Raw genomic sequence first — 23,284 nt, 5'->3', positions numbered from 1 at the left:
AGTGCGGCCTTTCCGGGGACTTTGGCTGGACCAGACTGAGCCGGCAGAGCAGGGAGCTTTTAGCTGGCGCTGAGGGCCTGTAGGTCTGGGTAGAGCGCATGTGGGGAGGACATGAACGGCAGCTCACACGCTGAGGGTTATATGGTATAAAAAGCAAGGTGCAAAAACAGAGGAAGGTGGATTAGGGAGCCTGTCTTCAGACATCATGGAATATTTGCCCCATGCTCACTGTGTAGCAGGCAGTGATCTACTCTGCTGGGGAAACAGAACGAAGTCCCCGTGCCAGCAATTGACTCCCTTAAAAGTCGCAGCTGTTCTTGTTTAGAAGCTAAAAGATTAACATTGAGTAAAATAAAACTTTTCTGAAAATATTTTTTAATACGCCTTTTTTTTTTCTTTTTAGAAAATGGCTCCAAAGGTCAAATGAAGCTGGAAAAATGCCTAGATGCAGCGTTGCAGCCTCTCCAGATGTTCGGGGATAATACTGCAGAGAGAGGTTGATCCCCTTGGGTTAGGTAACTAGTCATAATGAAGAAAATTAGTCTTAAAACTTTCCGGAAATCTTTTAACCTGAATAAAAGTAAAGAAGAAACTGATTTCATGGTAGTACAACAAGCATCCCTAGCCGGTGACTTCGGGAAGGATGACTCCCTATTTGGTAGCTGCTACAGTAAAGATATGGCCAGCTGTGACCTCAACAGCGAAGATGAGAAAGGGGGCAAAGCCAGGTCCAAAAGCGAAAGCCTGATGGGTACGTTGAAAAGGCGGCTTTCTGCAAAGCAGAAGCCCAAGGGCAAGGCCGGCGCGCCGCCCGGCAGCTCGGCCGACGAGGACGCCTTCTCCTCCTCCTCGGCGCCCCTGGTCTTCAAGGACGTGCGCGCGCAGAGGCCCATGCGCTCCACCTCGCTGCGCAGCCACCACTACAGCCCCACGCCGTGGCCGCTGCGGCCCACGAACTCGGAGGAGACGTGCATCAAGATGGAGGTGCGGGTCAAGGCCTTGGTCCACTCCTCCAGCCCCAGCCCCGCGCTGAACGGCGTCCGGAAGGACTTCCACGACCTCCAGGCGGACGCCGCGTGCCAGGAGCAGGCCAACGCCCTCAAGGGCTCGGCCTCTCCCAACGGGGACCTGCACCTGCACCTGGACGAACATGTGCCTGTCGTTATCGGACTCATGCCTCAGGACTACATTCAGTACACCGTGCCTTTAGACGAGGGGATGTATCCTCTGGAAGGGTCGCGCAGCTATTGTCTGGACACGTCTTCTCCCATGGAGGTCTCCGCGGTCCCCGCGCCAGGGGGAGGCCGCCCTTTCCCCGAAGACGAGAATCAGGTAGACCAGGACCTGGTCGTGGCCCCGGAGATCTTCGCGGATCAGCCAGTGAACGGCTTATTGATCGGCACCACGGGCGTCGTGTTGCAGAGTCCCCAGGCGGGTCGCGACGACGTCCCTCCGCTCTCACCATTGCTACCTCCAATGCAGAATAATCAAATCCAAAGGAACTTCGGTGGACTGGCGGGTGCAGATGTCCACGTGGCTGAGAGTATGCGCTGTCATTTGAATTTTGATCCTAACTCTGCTCCTGGGGTTGCTAGAGTTTACGACTCAGTGCAAAGTAGTGGTCCCATGGTGGTGACGAGCCTTACCGAGGAGCTGAAAAAACTTGCGAAACAAGGATGGTACTGGGGCCCAATCACACGCTGGGAGGCGGAGGGGAAGCTGGCCAACGTGCCGGACGGGTCTTTTCTCGTGCGGGACAGTTCTGATGACCGTTACCTTTTAAGCTTGAGCTTTCGCTCCCATGGTAAAACCCTTCACACTAGAATCGAGCACTCAAATGGTAGGTTTAGCTTTTACGAACAGCCAGATGTGGAAGGACATACGTCCATAGTTGACCTAATCGAGCATTCAATCAGGGACTCTGAAAATGGAGCTTTTTGTTATTCTAGGTCCCGGCTGCCTGGCTCTGCAACTTACCCGGTCAGACTGACCAACCCAGTGTCGCGGTTCATGCAGGTGCGGTCTTTGCAGTACCTGTGCCGTTTCGTTATACGTCAGTACACCAGGATAGACTTAATTCAGAAACTGCCTTTGCCAAACAAAATGAAGGATTATTTACAGGAGAAGCACTACTGAAAGATGGAGAACCCCGCATCTTGCACTTTGGGAATAAGAAAAAGAGATTGAAACACAGTTTACAGACTTTCATTGCCATCAGAATCTTTTGCTGCCATAACTATTTCAGTTTTATGTGTAAAAGAATCATTAATTTGTTTAGGGGCGTGGAAGTGTCCGCAAGGTGTTTTGGGTTTATTTTGGTTCTTTAAAAAGGGAAGTCTTGAGGTTTTAGAAGTGTGAATTATCTTTTCATCAATGTGCAGAATCACAATGTGAATTATGAAATTCTCCTGATCCCCACCCCAATCCTTTGCTGCTATCCACTGTGATTTTTATGCATTAAAAGCACATTTCATGTGTATCCAACCCTAAGTAAAGTTGAATGAAATTTAAAGTGAAAATTGCTGTCTTTTTAAATGGCCCATTTCAAAAGATAGTGTCGAATAAACATACCTGTGTGCTAAGACAGGAATTACATAGACGTTGAAAGTGATTTTTTTATTTCATACTTTAAAAAAGGTTTATTTAGAATTATGAATGGATGTAATCTTGGGTGATAGAGTGCAGATCGGCTGCATAGCTTCGACAGTGCTCTTTCCTAAATTATCTCAAAGATTGTGCTCATTATTTTGGTTGTGAAAAGTCGAAGTTTTCTTTTGCCTTCATTTTCATCTTGTGGTTTGTCTGTTTTAATAAATGGCCTTACATTTAAAAAATTGTAAAGAAATGTATACCACCGGTTTAGAAATTGTTGCCTTTTCTGTCATTAAACTCGGGTACAAATTGGCATAACATCCCTAAAAACCTATGGAACTAGAACTATTATTAAAGAAATATCAGATGATCATAGTTTCCTGTGATAGCATTTTTGTTGTCTGTGCTTCTTTACACTTTCCTTTGGTAAAGAGTTTTATCTGTGATTTCTTTAGCTCAGCCAACATTCCCTTAGGTGAACTTGATCATACATCTAAATTTCATAAATGGACTGGGTTCTCATGCAACAGTGAAGCTTATCTCAAGTTGTAAATCGATTTGATTAGAAAGGAAACATTGTTTTAAAGTTAGGTTTATATTTTTATGTAGTGTACTATTCAACGTGCTGGATTTGACCACTCCTTCCCCCCACTTAAAATAATCTTGACTTTCAGTTAAAACACTGTGGAGATTGTGGAGCAGTTCTCATGACGTGAGAAAAAATATTAAAACCATATCAGATACTGCCTACCCATAAATACTGCCACTTACAAATAGATTTTTTAATTTTTTTTTAAATTTAACTAGTCTTTAAGTAATTTGGTATCACTATTTTATCTCTTTGAGTCAGTTTGGGGGGGAGGATGTTATGCCCAATAATTTTTAGTTATTTTGAAATGTGTAGTGTTTATTCATTTTACTGTTCTGTAGTGTTGTAGTATTTGGGGATTACCTTGTCCAGAAGATGTTTCCAGCTATACAGCTTTAAAGGAAAGTGTTTCCAAGGTGGACCATGTAATTTGAGATGTTTCTTCCTGTGTCATTTAAAGTTTTCTTGTCTCTTCTACTTTAAACACTAGGGCAGAGGTCTTTGGTCAGATTTACTGGCTTTGTCATTCACACATACCTGCCTCTCACTTTTTTCTCTATTTGTTTTATAGGGTCAGAACTGAGATATTACCAAGAAAAGGCACAGTGCCATGATATCATGGTGTTACGATATTTTGACTTAAAGGGGAAAAGGTACTTAATTTTGATAAAATGTTGATTGTACCTTGTTACAAAGACTCCTCTTTGATTTTCTGATTTGTTTTCACCTACTAAGATGGCATAGGGAATATACTGTAATAATATAATTATTCACTATAAGCTATTTGGGTTAAGAACTATTACAGAGTTGTAAGCTTGTTATCAAATTAATGCAAGACATTTAAACTATTTTTTTGCAAAACTATTTATTTTTAAACAACTTAAAATATATCTGGGGTGAGTTAAAAGTCCCTGTGCATCTATATTAGATGGCAGGTATTGTCACAGAGTCACTGTGTATTAATGATAAATGTTGAAATGGGTTCTCCGTGTCTCCAGGAGCACTTACACGTCCTCTTTTTGAGATCAGAGTGCACAGAGGTCTTTGGACTGCCCTGAACCTGTCTTATGTGGACACAACCTGTTCCCCGCATTTTCTCTTGATGCCATGTGTTTAAGACCTACCCTTTTGGTGTCAAGGTTATTTTAATTTTCATCTAAATGTCCTAAAAATGTTCATAAAATGTTCTATTTTATGGTTTAAGGAGGGCAAGTCTTGATACTGTTCTAATTCAGAAAGCCAATTTTTGATGTGCTTTTATATTATTCATAATATATAATACTTTTAAGTAATATGCCCTATTCTTATCCAACTTAAAATTGTTAGATTTTGATAGTGTTAACAATAAAAATCAAAACATTTGCCAAAAATCTGAATTACAAGCAGAAAAGCATATTGCTAGTAAATTTATAAGCCGAAAGGCGTATTGCAAAATTCTCTTCTTTTGTGTAGAAAGAAATCCATTTGGCAGAGTAGCACAGCATAATGTGAAAGATTAGCCTTATACGCCACTGAAACAGGCTGGTTTGAAGGGGAGAGGGGGCAAAAAGAGAGAGAACTTCACCCTGTAGTTTGGTCTAGATACAATTTGGGTAAATATTTGGATCCTAGTGACAGGTAGCAAGTGATAAAGACAACCTGTGAATCATTTTTAAATATGTGCTTCTAAAAATTTGCTGAAGGCAAGAAAAAGAAAACAGGAAAGCTGCATCCATTTGCCGTAATAAGTGAATCAGAATTTTTTAAAATCAAATATTTCATCATAAAACATGATTGAGGACAGAGACTATTTTTAGGCTTACTAGGACACTATTATGGGTTTTTATAAATAATGAGAAACTATAGAAAGTACTTGAAAAATATCTCACTCTCTTTCTGTCTAAGGAAAACTGTTCTCTTTCTTCTTGGTGCAATAATCTGAAAACTCAGAAGGTCAAAATATATCACAGGAAATGATCAAAGAGCTAAAAATAGTTTTTAAGGAAACCGGCTACACAGGGCAACCATCTTGCTGTTGAGAAAAGTCATGTGCCAAAAGACTAAATTGTTGGCATCTATGAAATAAACCTAAAGTATATGTTGTGATTCCTGAGCCAGTATTATTTAAACAGGATACAAGTTACTAAAATCTGACAGAAGTTTATGCAGCATCTCTGCCAGTACTAAAGTGTGAATACCTTTATAAACAACGCTTTCAGAAATGCCTGTTTTAATTTCTCTACATTTCACATCGTATATGAGAGCTATTGTTTTATGAACAATTCAAAATAATATATTCCATTTAAATCTAATTGCTTTTCATCAAATGTGAAGTCTTATTTTGAAAATGAAATCACACTACCAGCAATAGACAGCTTCGTTGAATACTCTAATAAGGAACAATAACCAGTTCCATAAATTACTTTAAAATTCTAAAAGTATTGGTACGCTAGTAATCACAAATTGGGTTTGTTGTAATACTTTTTTAAAGAATGTTTTTTATAAACCCTTTTTATTAATCATTATACATGGCAAAATGTGTAGTTGCTATTTCTGAAAAGTGATCCAAACTGTACATCCAGAAATAATGAAAAATTCTTATAGAATTTTGTAGTAAGTATACATGTTGATTTAAAGAAATTTCATAGTTGTTGGAGTGCCATGAAATTAATACTTGCAATTCAGATTGCTGTAGTTTACACTTTTTCTGTATGTTTCAAATCAGGTGTGTATCATTTGTACTGAGAATACCACAGAATGAATTATCCAAAGTCCATTGATTTTAATACGTGTTTTGGTTTGTAAACAAATTATAGTAATTTCTTGCACATTTTTGGAAATTGTTTAAGAATTTATGTATCTGCTTCTAGATACAGTGTGTAAATAAAAATTTCGTTCACAAGATCTACCTTGTAGTTTATTTAATACACTGATTTTAATTAGTATGGGGTTACCTAGAAAATTTCTGGATATCCCATGAACTGGGCAGAGACTGGAGGGCAGGAGCCAGTAAATTTTAGTAGAAAGAGAAAAGTAGAATCATGTCACTAATGGAAAATTGGTCAAACAAATAAGGAGTCAGCCAGTGGTGCCAATATACTAAAGGGCGTGGGTGAGCAAGAGTGTGAGAGCAGACAGACACCTGTCTAAGAGGAGTGAAAAGCTGCCGGGGTGGCAGGTAATTGGCTGAGACCCAAACTGAGGACTTCCAGGAGTTGCCACCGAGCTTACCACACCCACTTGCTTTTACTCCCTACCTTTTTACCCCACCTTTAAATTCCTAACTTTTTTTCTATCCTTTTCTTTCTTTTTTTCATAAAAAAAGAGAAGGTTTTACTTCTCTTCCTAGGCTTTCAACTTTCTGGATCAGATATATCAAACTATTTCAGTTGGATTCAACTTTTTCTTGTCTTCTGTTTTGGCCTTCAGTGTATAATTTGGTGAATTTTTTTTCTTTCAAATATTTAACTAAATTTGAAATTCATTATTCTTTTAAATGTTCGTTTAATTCTGTTCCCTTTTTTGTCTTTCAAGTTCCAGTGTTAAGGCTAATTTCTGAACTGTCTTTTAAACAAAATTTGATTTTTCCTTCTCTTTTTTTTCATGAATTGTCTGGCTAATGGATTTAAAACCATTGGGTGCTTGGACCAAATGGGGGCCCCTCCCCCCAACCCTAGAATTTTCCTGAGACTTTGACCTGGGGTGACTCACACTTCATAGGGTCTGTGCCTTCCAGGTCATGCATTCTTTTTACACAGGAGGCAGACTTGACGGAGTGGAAGTATTGGTTTATCATGCTACATAATTCAGTCCTAGTAGAAGATCCCTCATGAACTCCAAGATACAGCCATTGGGTTTCAGGACTTACAACACTTCCATGTTAAGATTTGACTACAGGAGTTGTTGCATCCATAGATCTCTGTGAATGCCCCCGGCCTGACATTGGCAGAGAACCAATACAGTGAGCATCTGAGAGAGCAGCCCTCTTGGGGCACAGCTGTATTTGTAGCCCAGATTTTTAGAACTACTTGTACCAGGCTGCTTTTTTACTTCCTTAATACCGGGCAGTCTCACCATCACTAATGCAAGCGTCATAGGAGAGTTCTGGGAAAGGCTCCCTCAGACTGTAAAAGCCAAGGAAAGGCTGGCTGGCTAGTGCAGGGATGATTTTAATAGGTTTATCAACAGGGCCAATAGCCTTGCCTAGAGATAATTTGGGGCTGTCAAATCCTGTCCTTGGTAACTTTGGCTTGCAAATAAGATAAGTTTAAAATAGAAAAGGAAGACTCCCTTTTTGATCATGAGCTATGGATTTCTTCACACCACAAAAGCCCTAGAAAACACAGATCTATATATGAGGTGGTTTTCTTCATCTCTTCCTCCTACGGGTTTAACAGAGTGGCATTCAGGGACATTAGGACTTAATTATTATAGTAGCCTGCATATTAACTCCATGTAATAGTGACTTGAGTAATCATGACTGAGCCTTTCACATAGATTCAATAAAGATTATTGCTTGCATGGGTCTTTATTCAATCTCTCCCATCCCACTCAACCAAACACTCAAATACCCTTCAGGGTTCATTCAAGCCTTGTCTCATGATGCTGTCTTTCTCTCATTATTCTGAATCAAGTTATGACCTCTCTTTGAAACTCTCATTGTTATAAGCCTGAGAAAGAAATAGAGAAAACAGAAACCTGTTTTACGGTTTTTGCTGGAAATGGAGAAGAATGTGTCCAAGGACCCTTACAAGGACATTTTAGTTTTAAAGATGACAAAATGGCACAAGAAGGTTTAGTTTCTGAATCTTTGACACCACATCATTTTTTCAGCTTTTACGCAGAAGAACTGTTTATGTTTCATGTATACTTCCCCTTCGTGTTTCTCAACACAGACTCTTAAACTGTCACTTAATTCTAAGTCAACAAAGCTTATATATAAGGAAAGACCTAGCACTGTAAAACCCGGTCAGTGCAGTAGTGTTTTGATCACTTTGTTAAATAGGACTTTAGAGTTTGGTTGTGCATCTGACATTATGAGGTGAAATGGAAGATACTAACTTAATATAAGAAACACCTTTTTTACATATCACTTAAACCTGGCTGGTTTGTGAGATAACGAGTATCTGGTCTCACCTTTAGGAGTCTGTATCAAGGACCTGGATGTGACTTCATGAATTGTTAAAGAAGACTTGTAAAAATATTTCCAACTTGAAAAAGGATATATATATATATATATATATATTTTTTTTTTTTTTTTTTTTTTTGAAACAGAGTCTCATTCTGTTGCCCCAGGCTAGAGTGCTGTGGTGTCATAGATCACAGCAACCTCAAATTCTTGGGTTCAAGTGATCTCCCTGCCTCAGCCTCCCGAGTAGCTGGGACTGCAGGTGCCTGCCATCACACCTGGTTAATTTTTTAATTTTTAGTAGAGATGAGGTCTTGCTCTTGCGCAGGCTGGTCTCAAACTCCTGACTTCAAACAATACACCCATCTCTGCCTCCTAGAACGCTAGGATTATTGGCATGAGTCACTGGGTCCATGCCTCAATTTACAATTTTTAATAAGGGAAAAAGAATAAAAAATTGGGAGAAAAACATGTTCAAACTAGCAACATGGTTGCAATAGCCTGCCTGCCTGCCTGCCTGTGAGTCCGTCAGTTTGGTATGCCTGTTTCATTCAAGTTCCTGGGATAGAAAACTTAGAGGCATGATGCAACCAACAGTACATGCAGAATTTCTCCAGCTTTGTTTAAACACACCATTGAGTTGATGCCTATGGGACAATCAAGAGTGTTCCTACAGATCGAGCTAGATAGCTGGATAGGGCACAGCCCCAAATGGACTACCCAATGACTCAGAAGCCTTGGCTCCTCAGTCTTAAGCTCAAATGGTCTCCATGTTTAGTCAGGGCTCAAGGTCCCTGATTCTGAAAAGGAAAGATGCTCAAACACAGCAGCCTCAAGATGAATTCCAGATCCCTGTGACAATCAAATGAATTCTGTTCTTCCTCTCAAGTTTATTTATCATCCAAATGAACTGCAATGGACTTTATATAAACCTCCAACATCCGAAAGTTGAAATCCTAGCCCTCAGTGGGGCCTTTAGAAGGTGATTAGGTCATGAGGTCATGAGATTATTGTCCTTATACAAGAGGCCTCAGAGAACTCATCAGCCCCTGGAAAAGGTATCATCTATGAAACGAGAAGTGGACCTTCACTGCATACCAAATTTGCTGGTGCCTTGATCTTGGACTTCCCAGCCTCTAGAACCATGAGAAATTTCTGTTTATAAACCATCCACTTTATAACATGAGCCCAAATGGACTAAGACACAAATCTTCATTAAGATTGGAAGATATATATAAACTTGTGCACACAAAACAATAAAGCTATAAAACAATTACTTCAATTCTGTTCAAAGGTAAACATGAATAAGAAGGTCACACTATTGCTTACTGGAAAAAGAAAATAAAATGGTAGATTAGTTTTTAATAGCTAATCATTTTTACTTACCTTTACTGTGGCAATAAATATTGATAGTACTGACTGACAAATGAAATCACAGATACTAGGATTTGTCTGACTATGGTGGGTGTGGTATACACTGCTACTTGTTTATTTAGGTGACATCACTTCTCTATTTCTTCTTCATTAAGGAAATTTAAGCTTTTACAGGAATGGCAGTGTACCCAGCTAAAAAAGTAATCACTAGACTCTTGGTGGCTGTGAGACATGGTCCTGGCAAGATACGTGTATACATTTATTGGGGTTTTTGGAAATATTCTAAGTCCTGATATAACTACTTATCTTTCTTCCTTTGTGTTTTTTCTTCTTTGCTCCTAGATTGCTAACAAAATTCTCTGATGTCCTGCAGTTACCCAGGAAGGTGAGTACAGCTGAGAAGCAAAATGAGCCTGACCAGGAAGCAGTAGCAATGGACCCTAAACCAACCTCCTCCATGCTTTTCCTACTATGGCAGTAAACCCTCTCTAATTTGTTGAAGCAGTGTCAAAGTTTATGTTACTTTTAGCTACATAAATCCCAACTACAGGGTACAGATCAAGAAACATCAAAATTTTCCCCAAATTCTTTGGATCTTACTCATATCAAATTGTTTATTTTATTTTCAGGTGAAGAGCTTCAGAAAGATGAGCTTGTTGCCTTTGTGCTACGTTGCCTCCCTGCCACACAGGGAGGAAGGCAGTTTGGGGTTCTGTCACTTTGGTGAAAAAGGTAAGACTAAAGGACAGTCAAACCTCATCAAGCTTGTCTTCTAAGGTAAGCTATTGAATACAGTATTTTACTGAATACAATAAAAACAAGGAGAAGTGGCCAGGCTGGGGATCCTAGAACGATAACTGTGTTCCTATCAAAGAGAAACTATTCTGGAATTAGTACACAGAGGACTCTTCAGGATAACTGAGCCCAAGATGGCAGAGGAGAGACATTTCACCAGGCACAAGTGTTAAGATCAGAGTGAGGGGACTGCGGACGGGTCTTACTGGATTGCCCCACCCAGAAACAGTGTTGCAAGGACATGTTGACACAGTGAGGGACTCCAGGAGCCAAGGAGGCCACTCCAACACCCAAGCACAGAGACCAGGAAATTAAAGAGAAGGGGGAAAGCAAAGGAGGAAGTAAGGGAAGGAAGGAAACAAGCAGGAGGCACACAGGAGGTGGAGTTAGTGCCCAGACACGACTGTACTGCATTCCGCCTGTTCACAGTGCCGTCCCATGCCGCCGTCCTCCAAGTATTTAGAGCAAACAGAATTCAAATTTCAATGTTTGAAGGTTGGGAAAATCAGAGAAACAATGATATAAGTGGGGATCCAAGTATTTCAGATCAATTCCCTCTACCAGCGAACCTAGACTGATTGTATTTTAAATAAAAAACTTACAGTCCAAGCACCTTTGGCCATTCAGAGCCTAGAATGGGAGCTGTTCATATCTGATTCCTAGAGTTAGAATCACTTCCTCTTTAATTGTTCATCCTTCATTATTAAAATCCTTAGTAGGAATGGCTGCTTGCCTCCTTCACAAGGTGGTCGTGAGAAGCCAATTGACGCCAGTGCCATTTTTTACACCTTTCTTCCTCAGGTTGTAGTTTTGTGGGACTTTTCTGGATAAATTTCAAAGCAATGTAAATAGACCGATTTTATCCACTCAAGTACAAGAGCTGACTACCCTTCAAAAACAGTGTGACAGTATTTAGAACTCCATTCTTCCATTCTGGATGGGAAGCATCGACTTTCCAGAGTCCATTTCTAAGACTGTGGGAGGCTGCTGGAAGGCAATGTGCTCTATGGAGCAGAAAGGGAGAAGAGAAAAAGAATTTGTTAGTTGTGACAGACACTTCTCTCCTCTTCCCTTGCCCACGTTTTTATGAAGATGCTGCTGAAAAAGCAAGATTCTCACTTTTCCAGCCACACTTACAGGCCAGAGAGACCATAAGATCTGGTTCTGAGGCTGGGCACGGTGGCTCATGGCTGTAATCCCAGCACTCTGTGAGACTGAGGTGGGTGGATTGCTTGAGCTCACAGGTTCAAGACCAATGTGAGCAAGACTGAGACCCCGTATCTAAAAAAATAGACAGGTGTTGTGGCAGGTACCTGTACTCCCAGCTACCCAAGAGGTTGAGCCAAGAGAATTGCTACAGCCAAGAGTTTGAGGTTGCTGTGAGCTATGATGCCACTGAACTCTACCAAGGGTGACAAAGTAAGATTCTGTCTCAAAAAAAAGACAAATACCTTGTTCTGCCCCAATAGATGTAAGGTTGAGAGAATTCTGGAAAAGATGTATATTCCTCTATAAAAGGAGACAGTTTGGAAAAGAACTTTCTCTCACCACCTTGACAATCCTCCTTCTGCACATGCACAAGGCCAGGTAAAGATTTATTGTCTAGAAGTGTGGCAACTATGTGGCAACCGTGAATTATCAAACCTAAGGGCAAAAAGCAAACATTTATCAAGCACATGTGCTTCTGAGCGTTTTATAAAGTACATGTGGAATATACTTTCTTAACAGGTAGATTGTTCCACCCAGCTCTAGTCTCCTGCAATCTTTTTTTTTTTTAGACGGAGCCTCAAGCTGTCCCCCTGGATAGAGTGCCATGGCATCACAGCTCTCACAGAAACCTCCAACTCCTGGGCTCAAGCGAGTCTTCTGCCTCAGCCTCCCAAGTAGCTGGGACCACAGGCGCCCGCCACAACGCCCAGCCATTTTTTGGTTGCAGCCATCACTGTTGTTTGGCAGGCCTGGGCTGGGGATTCGAGCCCGCCACCTTAGGTGTATGTGGCTGGCGCCTTAGCCGCTTGAGCCACAGGCGCCAAGCCATCTCCTGCAATCTTAAAAAACATGTACCGACACACTTAAGAAGTGGGACCTACAAAATCATAGGGGTTCTACAAATATAACACACAAAGAACCTCAAGAACAATGCAACCACAACAAGCCAGATCTGTGAAGAAACAGTCTAAAGCTTAGCATGTTAGACCTTGAAAATATTTACCTGGCAGAGTAAGCACCAGCTGGGACAATTCCAGGGTTCCTCAGCCTCTGGGTCACTTTTAAATGAATGCTAGACCTTTCTGGAAGGAATTTCAAAATGTCTCCTTGAGAAAGTACTTGCTTACCCTACAGGCAAAACTGTAAAGACCCAGGAAACTATGAGAATATTTATATACTAAACTTATCATTAAAGAGATGGATAATTTCATTTGTTTTTAATAATAGTTAATCTTTGCAATATCCTGGTAGAGAGATTGAGGGATAAGGGACGATTCCCATTATAGAAGGGGAAAGATAGAAAGAACATGAAGTTAAGTGATTACCTGTGAGCTATAGTCAAAATATAGCCCAGTGTAGACAGACAGTGAGCCAGCCAAGGTGAGCTCCAGATATCTTAAATCCCAGTGTAGCCTCGGTCCCTTAGGCACTGTCTTCCTTGATGACTCAATAGGTCTGAGTCACTCAGTTCCTTGTACCTCCTAGAAACTAGCCTAGGACAAAGAGAACACAGATTGAAACAGCAAACCAAAGAAGCTCATTCAAGTCATTGTGATCAAGGCATCCTAGTCATCTGACTTCTAAAACTGTAGAAATTCTGTAAGTTGACCACCCAAAGGGCTGTAACAAACAGGTAAACATACAAAGGTGGTCAACATAAGAAGCTTCCATTGAGTACGTGTGGTGTGTGTCTGGTCTATGAAAGTTAGGTAAACTTAAGGAGGTGGTCAGAGGAGGGAGACGGTCAGCTATACAGATTCTACTGTATTTAGAATAAAAAGGCATAGCTCAGTGCCCGTAGCTCAGTGGCTAGGGTGCCAGCCACATACACCGGGGCTGGAGGGTTTGAACCCGGCCTGCTAAACAACAATGACAGTAAGAACAACAACAACAAAAATAGTCAGGTGTTGTGGTGGGGGCCTGTAGTCCTAGGTACTTGGGAGGCTGAGGCAAGAGAATTGCTTAGCCCAGGAGTCTGAGGTTGCTGTGAGCTGTGATGCCAAGGCAGTCTACCAAGGGTGAAATAGTGAGACTCTGTCTAAAAAAAATAAATAAATAAAAGGTAGAAAAGGAGAAAAATAGGCCAGATGTGGTAGTTCACACCAGTAATTGTAACACTTTGGGAGTCCCAACTGGGTGGAGCCCTTGAGGTCAGAAGTTCAAGATCAGCCTGAGCAAGGGCAAGACCCCATTTCTACCGAAAATAGAAAAAATTAGCTGGGTGTGGTGAGGCATGCCTGTAGTCCCACATACTTGGGAGGCTGAGGCCGGAGGATCCCTTGAGCCCAGGAATTGAGGTTGCCCTGAGCTGTGATGACACTACTACACTCTAGCCTGGGTGACAGAGCAAGGCTCTGTCTCCTTCCCCTCCGTCCCCCCAAAAGGAGGGAAACTATGAGTAAAGCACCAATAAAAAAGGAATATATAAGATTACTTACAAGTCAGAGATATTTTCAAATACCCCTACAAAATAAGAAAAAAAAATGAATAGCTAGAAGTAGCAGAAAGGAGAGAAATATTTTATAAATATACTAAGTATTATTTGAGGGTTAACTGAGTCTATGTCAGCAAATAAACATTTTTATTTGTTAATAAGGCATGGTGATAGCCTGAAGTGGCTTGGAAAAATGTCTCCTTAAAGCACTGGGCCTTTAGAATATAAATAACACTGCTTGAATTCAAAGCCTTGCCCTTCCGCATGCTAGCCACCTGACAGCTTTTCACTGACTCCAGTGTACTGATTAAGTTCATTGTGGGAATAATAATAGCACCAGCCTCAAAGAACGCTTACTTCATTCAATAGTTATCTTAATTTTCTGGGACAATGCCTGACCCAGAGTAAATACTCTGCAAGTGTTTATTATTATTAGAATAACAATAATATAATTAATGGATATTTTAAAGATATTCACATATATATGTGTAAAACATTAGGAAGGTTTAAAGAACTAATCCTATCGTAGGACATTAAGAATATCTCAATAGTCTCTAAAAATTGCAAAATATAAAAGCCATATTCTCTGGCTATCATGTAATAAGTAACCAATAAATGTTTTTAATGGTAAAATTAAAAAACCTCCTCCCTGCGGCAACCCACCATCATGGAATAAGCTGTTTTATGGAGGTGAGAGTTTGGTTGATTATTGGTGGTAGAGTTTTCCCACCCTACAGACACATGAGACACTTCTTCCTCTTCTTTTCTAAAGCTGGACAAATAGCCTTAAAGTCCTTGCCTTCTGGATTTCCTTGCCCTAGAGAAGAGCTAACTTTATTTTATGAGGCACATTGGAGAAAATAAGTATTGTTCAGAAGGTAAGAGACGAGGGCGGCCCTTCTTGGGGAAGACCACTGTGTCTTCAAGACCGAGAGTTGGGGTGTCTGCAGGCACAGGCCTGTGGCTGGGCCTAGTTCCTTGTTTTCCAGCAAAGAACCCGGTACCGTGGCTTTGGAGCTCAATGAAGATCCCAAGACCACATTTGATGTTGAGGGTGAGGAAGCCACATCAGAAGCTGTCTGCCAACAAAAAGTTGTTTTAGTTATCTATTGTGACCTAACAAACAGTGTCACCAACAACTTTGATTTGTTGACTTAAGACAAAGACCATTTGATTATATCTCATGATTTTGTGGGTCAGAAATTTATGCAGGGATCAACTGAAGGGTGGATCTGGCCTGGGGGGTCCCAGGATAGCGTCATACACATGAAGCCCTCATGTACACATACCTGGCTGAGTATGGCGGCTGTATATGCTAAGTCCGTGGAAGCACTTACAAGTAGCTTTTCCAGTACAAGGATCTCGCTGTAGCCAGACCTGCATGTGGTAGCTGTGCAGGACTCCAAAAGTGAAACACACAGAAACATCATGGTCTTCCATAATCTAGCAACAGAAGTTGCCTGTTGCATTTCTGCTGTCCATTGGTCAAAGCAGCCCAGATGAAAGGGAAGGGCACATAATCCTCAGGGAAGTCAAGTACTTTGCAACCTCGATTTCCAGCCACCTCTGCTGCCAGTGCCCAGAATGGACTGGAAACCAGGGGCCCTTCCCCAATTTCATGGACTGTATAAACCACAGGATTTATGCATAAGGCACCTCATGGAAGGGAAGCCAGAAAGAGGCTATTGGTTTGAGTTATATACTTTTAATCGTATCAAGAAAATATCTATCAATTCTTATTTTACTAATGCTTTAAAATGTTTCTGTATTTAACCCAAATTTATTCATATGAAAAGTAAAAGAGTTCATGCACCACAGAATTTAAAATATCTCTTACTGTTTTCTGCTGGATACTGTAACAAATAGCACACAGCCAGTGGTTTCAGATAGCTTGTGTTTAGTCTCTCAGGGTATTGCCTCAGAATTCTGTAGATGATACGTCCAGCGCAGGTTGCCTGGAGCCAAAAGCTGCTCATTGGAGCGATGTCTGTGTTCCTCTCTGGAGGGTCGGGGTGGAATCCCTTGCTTGCTCATTTAGATTGTTGGCCGAATCTAGTTCTTTGAGGTTGTAGAACTAAGGTCCCATTTCTTTAATGAGGGTCCTTCCTGAATTTTATTTGTATGATTGTTATTCTTTTTATTTCTTAGCATCACTCTCAGGTCTCCTTCACATTTTGCCCGTGTTGGGGGCCACCTGACTCTTTGCTGACTCCTTTTTTGTTAGAGCACGTCCTCCAGTAGCTCTCTGAGCAAAGGTGCATCAGCATTCTAGGAATCCTTCTTCCTCCTGCCTCCAAAGTGACAATGAGATTTGAGTGCGGATCGTGTGGAAAGTGGCCGATCTGGCATCTCATAGCAATGGAGGGACAGAGCAGTTGTGAGGAGGGTTACCCAGAATGACATCTCCACCCAAAGCATGTTCTTTTCTAGACATAGCACTTGAGAATCTAGGAAATGACTCCTTTAAATACTCACTCTTGTATACTTCATTAAAGCTTTCACCCACCTACTCCAGTTTGGAGACTGCTATTCTAAAGCATCAACTCTTGCTGGAAGTGTGGGAACCATGGGGCAAGGGAGTCATAAAAACTTTGGCTTTGTCGTCTCCCTCTCTTCTTAATTTATCATTTCTTAGGACCAGAAACAAAAACCTTTAGCATTTCTCTCTTCTCTATCAAATCCTCCTTCCACCCTACAGAGCACCAGAACTGTGGTTTGGTTGTAGCCTCTGTGATTTTCAGTAACTTAGATTTCTCTTGATTCTAAGAGTCTACAATATTCAATTATGACCATCAGTGATGACAATTGTTCTTTCTTATTTTTCCTTTTAAAATTTATATTAGAAACTTACATGCTTTCCTTTGCAAGCCATGAAGAATGTAGGAAATATATTCATTTTAGATTTTTAAAAAGGACTGATGGTTTTTAAGGATTCAAGATAAGAAAGACTTTAAGAGTTTTCTAATCACCTTTATCTTCATTGTGAGCAATTTGGGCATCTGTGCCTGCTAATACAGTATTAACAAATATTAATTTTAGTAACATTCAAAAGAAAGTAATCAAGTCTTGGATACTGGGTATTATGGTAATGTTATAACTTCAATTTCTAGGTTTCTATAATCTCTTTATTAAGGAAAGACAATTATATTGTGAGCAGTGAAGTCTATGATTAATTGCCAAAATGAAAGCTATAAAGATAAACTTTCTTATTCAGTATCATAAAAGACCTAGGCTATTAGGGAATTTGCTCCAGAGTATAACCCTATAATTTATTTAAATTAAAAAAAAAAAAGATTCTAAACTGTAAGTTGGTGAGAAATGATTCGTACTCAAATTCAGACATATTATCTCAGTGTATATTCAATCTCTGGGTCCAAACAAGTTCATTTCTATCTTAAGTTCTGAATAGAAAGAAACATGAAGATATTAAAATTGAATTTTCACCCTAAGGCTAACAAGGAAATGAAAACTGAAAAAAATAAGTATGTTTATTGTGTTTACACAGAGTTGTCTAAGACTTTTTAGTTATTTGAATATTTATATGTCTTGCATTTTAACTTTCTCAGAGAACGATTGAAATATATTCCCACCCTACCATGGACTTACCACCCAGTTCCTATAGAGACGGAAATCTTTTCAAATCCAATAGTTTAGCATTGAAGTTAAAATCCAATGTCCTATCAATTAATGAGGAAGGATAGCAATTTAGTCATTGATAAATGATACGTATTTGATGTACTTAGATGAACTCCTTCATGCCCCTCAGCTAATAACTCATATTAATTAAATTATTAATTTAATTAAATGCAGAATTCATGTTTTAATCTTCCCATTTCATGGCAAATGTAGACGACTTGAAAAGGCACAAATGACTTGAAATAATGTAAATGGGTAGGTTTTTCAGTATATAAAGCAAAAGGAAGAAAATCAATATTTAGTTCAAATTGTTCTAAAACTCAAGTTCAGATTTCACTTTCTAGTTGGCATGTGCTGAATTTCTGGATTCCACTAATTGTCTTTAAACTCTAAACAAGGAAAACTACTTCTTTAGAAGTAGTAAAAAATAAAAATAATGAAGTAGAAAACTAAATTACTTTTTAAGGTTCTCAGAAACTAACCATCAACCATTGTTACTAAAGAAGTATGTATTTGGGATTAGAAGGTAAGAACTCTTTCAGTGGGACCCTGAAGGCATAAATATAAACTTCTGTATCCATGCCTTAGCTGTACTTGACAACTGAAGACTTTAAAAATTACATGGTTTTTAATAAGTGAATTACATTCATATTTTTCCCATAATCAAAGGATTTAGATCAAAGTTCGGTTTCACCTTGTTGCTATCTGAAGATGAATTCTCATGTGAGAAAGGAGCCATCGCCTTGGTAAATCAAGAGAGCAGCTCAGAAAGTGATCAAAGCTATGAAAAAATCATTTTGTAAATTATTTAGGGACTTAGAGGCACATTTATTGAGAGTCCCAAGGTCATTACGAAGTGAAATACTGATATCCAGTTTTGCCTGTGCCTTCCTTGCCATATCTTTTTTTATTAAGATGCCTTCATTTGTGGACATACAAGGAAACACATGGCTGTACGAGAGGAAGGAAAAGAGGGTGCAGATTTTGAAATTTGACAGGCTAAAACTGGAGGAAGTATTATAGAATTGAATATAACAACAACAACAGTAATAACACCAGGTCTTGTTTTTGAAAGGCAATTTTATTAGCTGCTGGAACACTGTGCACAAATGTGACACACAATTAGAAAAAATGCTCTTTCTGGAGAGAGAAAAAAGCTGGGTTAGGGGTGGGCGAGTCCTGGATTTAGGATGGCAAGAGCTGAGTAAAAGCAAATTAGCTGCAAGAGTGTTTTCCATTGCAGAGTAAATCTGCCTGCTCAGGTAATGAAAGAATAAAAATCCTCTTGGCTATGGATTGAGTTTCTGCACAATTTTTAAACTACCAAAGTATCTATGATAGGGTCATATATACATTTAATTAAATGGGGGGGGGAAGAAAGGAGTCTGTGGTGCACAAATGGGACAAGAGACTTTGGGTTAAGAACCTGAGGCACAAATGGGACAAGAGACTTTGGGTTAAGAACCTGAGGTGGCTGCCCAGCTGGGCTGTGAACTGTTTGTGTTTCCCTCACATTTGTCTGTTGAAGCCCTAACACCCAGTGTGATGGTATCCTAAGGTGGAGCCTTTGGAAGTAATCAGGGTTAGATGAGGTCATGAGGGCCCTCCTTATGCAATTAGTGCCCTTAAGAGACAAGCACCACAGTGTGCTTATGACCCCTTCCCTCCCTCTTCCCACTACGTGCACCAAGAAAAGGTCATCTACAACACAAGAAAAGAGACCTCACCAGACACCCACCTGGAAGGCACTTTGATCCTGGAATTCCCTTTTTTTTTTTTGAGACAGAGCCTCAAGCTATCTCCGTGGATAGAATGCTGTGGCTTCACAGCTTACAGCAACCTCCCACTCCTGGGCTCAGGCAAGTCTCCTGCTTCAGCCTCCCAAGTAGCTGGTACCACAGGTGCCTGCCACAACGCCTGGCTATTTTTCGGTTGCAGCTGTCCTTGTTGTTTGGCGGGCCTGGGCTGGATTCGAACCTACCACCTTAGGTGTATGTGGCTGGTGCCTTAGCCACTTGAGCCACAGGCACCTAGCCGGTCCTGGACTTCTAGTCTCCAGAATTATGAGAAATAAATTTCTATTACTTAAGCCATCCACTGCATGGAACTTTGTTACAGTAGTCTGCCTCATTATTGAATGTAATTATTAGTCTCTGCTCCCTAAAGAAGATGTAATTTTATTTGAGGATAATTTTGTTTTGCTTATTGAGGTTACATAAAATATAATAATATTTACATGTTCTAAAGTGACTACCATTTGGTCACCTGAATTTTATTTTGCCTGCGATTTCTCTGGTTTTTCTTCCTCTTGCTCTGAGGTTCAGTGATTGACTATTGAACACAATACATTTTGGGGGGACACTTTTTATGTTATTAGCCACACTCTATATCAGGTGATATTGAATTGGACAAAGAAGTGCCTGTTCTTACAGAGTTTACATTCTGTTGAGGGGCTCTGGGGGGTGGGAGGGAGAGTAGAAAGACAGTAAGTGCGGAAACGGGAAACACGGAGACACGGAGACGCGGAAACGCGGAAATGCGGAAACACGGAAATGCGGAAACATGGAAACATGGAAACACTGAAACGCGGAAACACTGAAACACGGAAATGCGGAAACATGGAAACACTGAAACGCGGAAATGCGGAAACACGGAAATGCGGAAACACGGAGACGCGGAAACACGGAAATGCGGAAACACGGAAACACGGAGACGCGGAAACACGGAAATGCGGAAACATGGAAACACTGAAACATGGAAATGCGGAAACATGGAAACGCAGAAACACTGAAACACTGAAACACGGAAACGCAGAAACACGGAAATTCAGAAACACTGAAACACGGAAACATGGAAATGCGGAAACACGGAAACGCAGAAACACGGAAATGCGGAAACAATGAAACACGGAAACACGGAAATGCGGAAACACTGAAAAGTGGAGACACTGAAACCCAGAAACCTAGTGCATCAGATCTCAGATGATGGATTCTGGATCTGGCCATGGAAAATCATCTTGTACCTGATTAATCATCCCATTAAAACAACATGGGCCAGGTGCGGTGGTTCACGCCTGTAATCTCAGCACTCTGGGAGGCTGAGGCGGGTGGATTGCTTGAGCTCACAGGTTCCAGATGAGCTCACAGGTTCTAGACCAGCCAGAGCCAGAGCGAGACCCTGTCTCTAAAAATAGCCTGGGTTGTGGCAGGCGCCTGTACTCACAGCTACTTGGGCAGCTGAGGCAAAAGAATTGCTTAAGCCCAAATGTGTGAGCTAAGATGCCACAGCACTCTACCCAGGGAGATAAAATAAGACTCTGTCTGAAAAAACAAACACCCCCCCCCCACCAACTATATGAAGAAGACACTGGAGGTAACAAACATGGGCAGGCAGGAGCTGATAGGTAGTGATGCTCAGGGCAGGAAACCACAGGAGGTGCATGTTCTCGCCCGTGTGGTGGTGTTTGCCTGCAGTCCCAGCTACATGGGAGGCTGAGGCAAGAACATTGCTGGAGCCCAGGACTTGGAGGTTGCAGTGAGCTATAGTGATGCCACTGCACTCTAGCTGGGGCAGCAGAAATGACACTGTATCAGAAAAAAAAAAACAAACAAAAAAACAACTCTGAAGACTTGAGAGAAAAAACGGTTGAAAAAAAAGAGGCTTAATGATATTTAGGAAAATATCAAACAGTTTAATATACATGAAACTGGAGTCCTATAGGGAGAGGAGGGCAAGAAAAGGATCAAATATATGAAAAACAATAACAAAAAAATTAGCTAACGTCAGTGAAGTAGGCTAAATACAAAAGAGAACTACACCTAGGCATGCCATAATCAGAATAATGAAAATAAATCATCTCAAAAGCTTCTAGAGATGAGAGGATTGCTCATAATTTAAAGAGGAATAACAATACAATGACAGCTAATTTTTCAACAGAAACAATAGACTCCAAAGGATGATGGAATATATTTAAAGTACTTAAAGAGGAAAATAAAATCAACTCAGAATTCTATATCCAGTGAAAATATCTTCTAAAAAGAGGGTAAGAATAAAGATATTCAGTTAAATGGAAGGTGAGAAAATTCATTTGTCCTCAAACTTTTAATATAAGAAACATTAAAATATATTTAAAGTAATATTTAGCTACCTTCAGTTTTCCTTAATTGTCCTCATTTCCTGAGCTGTCAGGCAAATTATATATGATATTAGGGCTTACGAAGCCATTCCAAGGGTCACAACAAGCAATCAAAAACATTGCTTCCATTATAATGATGTTGAGTTAGGTATAAAATAAATTGCTATTTCCTAGAGCAGAAATCGGGAGGGAAATTTCTGTTAGATTTATAACAATTAGCTCTGTGAACACAGGTGGTTAATTTTTCTACACACTTAGGAGCAGGCAGAAAAGCCAGGGTGTAGAGTACAGTGTAAGGCTACTTCTAAAAGGAAGTTCTTGCTCAGGGTTTTCTTACCACAAAATGACAGGAAGTGAAAAAGAATTAGCTGAGCTTGAGTACAGCAAAGCGTGAGAGGACAAATGTGGTCTTTGGTTTGCTGTGAAGCATAAACCTTGGCTCCTAGGGAAACAAAGCAACTGACCATCTCACACAACTGACCAAATACATTAGCAAAAATGCAGAATTAGCACATTTCCTTGTATGCCAATTGAGAGGCGAAGTCTGTGTCCTAGCAGTTATGACTGAACATTTTCAAGTCTTGTCCCACTGTTAGCATACCAGGCAGTGTTCTCTTTCAGCCGGCGCGTCTGTACAGCAGACCAGGGAAGAGGTGCTCTCCTTCCTCCTCAGCAGGTGCAGCCGGTCAGCTGTCCTACGGGTCAGCCTCTGTTAAGTGCTTACCTCCATCATTGCTCTTGTAGAATATCTTTTTTTTACAGCAGCAGAACAGTTTCCTGGAGGAGAAAGTCATAGGTAATCTATTTGCTTATGTTAAAGTTCTTTTTCATGGTAAACACAGGAAAAAAAATGTCCTAAATAATATAACACACTAAAAACAGGAATTTTAGAAAATTGGATAAAAGCATAAGATTTTGGAAGCAGACTGCCTGAGATTGCAACCTCATTGTGTCCTTACCTTTGTGGCCTTGGGGGCAGTTTGCCTGTGTGCCTCAGTTTCCTCATCTATAAAATGAAGATAAGGTTGTCTGCCTTGCATAGGGCTTTTGTGGGAATGTTAAGTTACCTGTTCAGTATCAGCAGAAGATAATAAGCATAATTTATGTATTATACAAGTACTTGCTATGATTATTAAAAGATACTTCGTGTAAAATCCAGTGCTTTAGTTTTATCTGTTCATCTCACTAAACAGATTCTGGGAAAACCTCAGTTTATTGCACAGAAATTGATTCTATTGTGTTCAAAATACACACTAACACAAACATGCTGAGATGAAGTTGAGTACCCAGGGGTTCTCAGCATTTTCCCCAGGAAAATGACTTTGCAGATGACTTTCTTGAGCGAGACGGCCCAAGGGGGCACCTTGAATTCTGTCTGTTCCAGGCAAGCTACCTGAAACTTTATCCTCTTCT

At 40.5% G+C, this 23,284-nt stretch overlaps 1 protein-coding gene across 1 annotated transcript; it reads left to right on the top strand.

Moving 5' to 3' along the window:
- Window positions 1–408: 408 nt before the first annotated feature.
- SOCS6 (suppressor of cytokine signaling 6) lies at window positions 409–6,064 on the top strand. The gene has a single exon (XM_003788402.3). It carries the CDS (start codon window positions 529–531, stop codon window positions 2,134–2,136), a length of 1,608 nt encoding a protein of 535 aa, XP_003788450.1. The 5' UTR covers window positions 409–528; the 3' UTR covers window positions 2,137–6,064.
- Window positions 6,065–23,284: the final 17,220 nt, after the last annotated feature.

The sequence above is a fragment of the Otolemur garnettii genome, unplaced genomic scaffold, assembly GCF_000181295.1.
Source record: "Otolemur garnettii isolate 467f Iridium unplaced genomic scaffold, OtoGar3 scaffold00027, whole genome shotgun sequence".
In the NCBI taxonomy this organism is placed as follows: domain Eukaryota; kingdom Metazoa; phylum Chordata; class Mammalia; order Primates; family Galagidae; genus Otolemur; species Otolemur garnettii.
This window is presented reverse-complemented; position numbering and strand designations above follow the sequence as displayed.

Coding starts and splice junctions, on each gene's coding strand:
- SOCS6 (XM_003788402.3), top strand. CDS start 529: ATGAAGAAAATTAGTCTTAAAACTTTCCGGAAATCTTTTAACCTGAAT.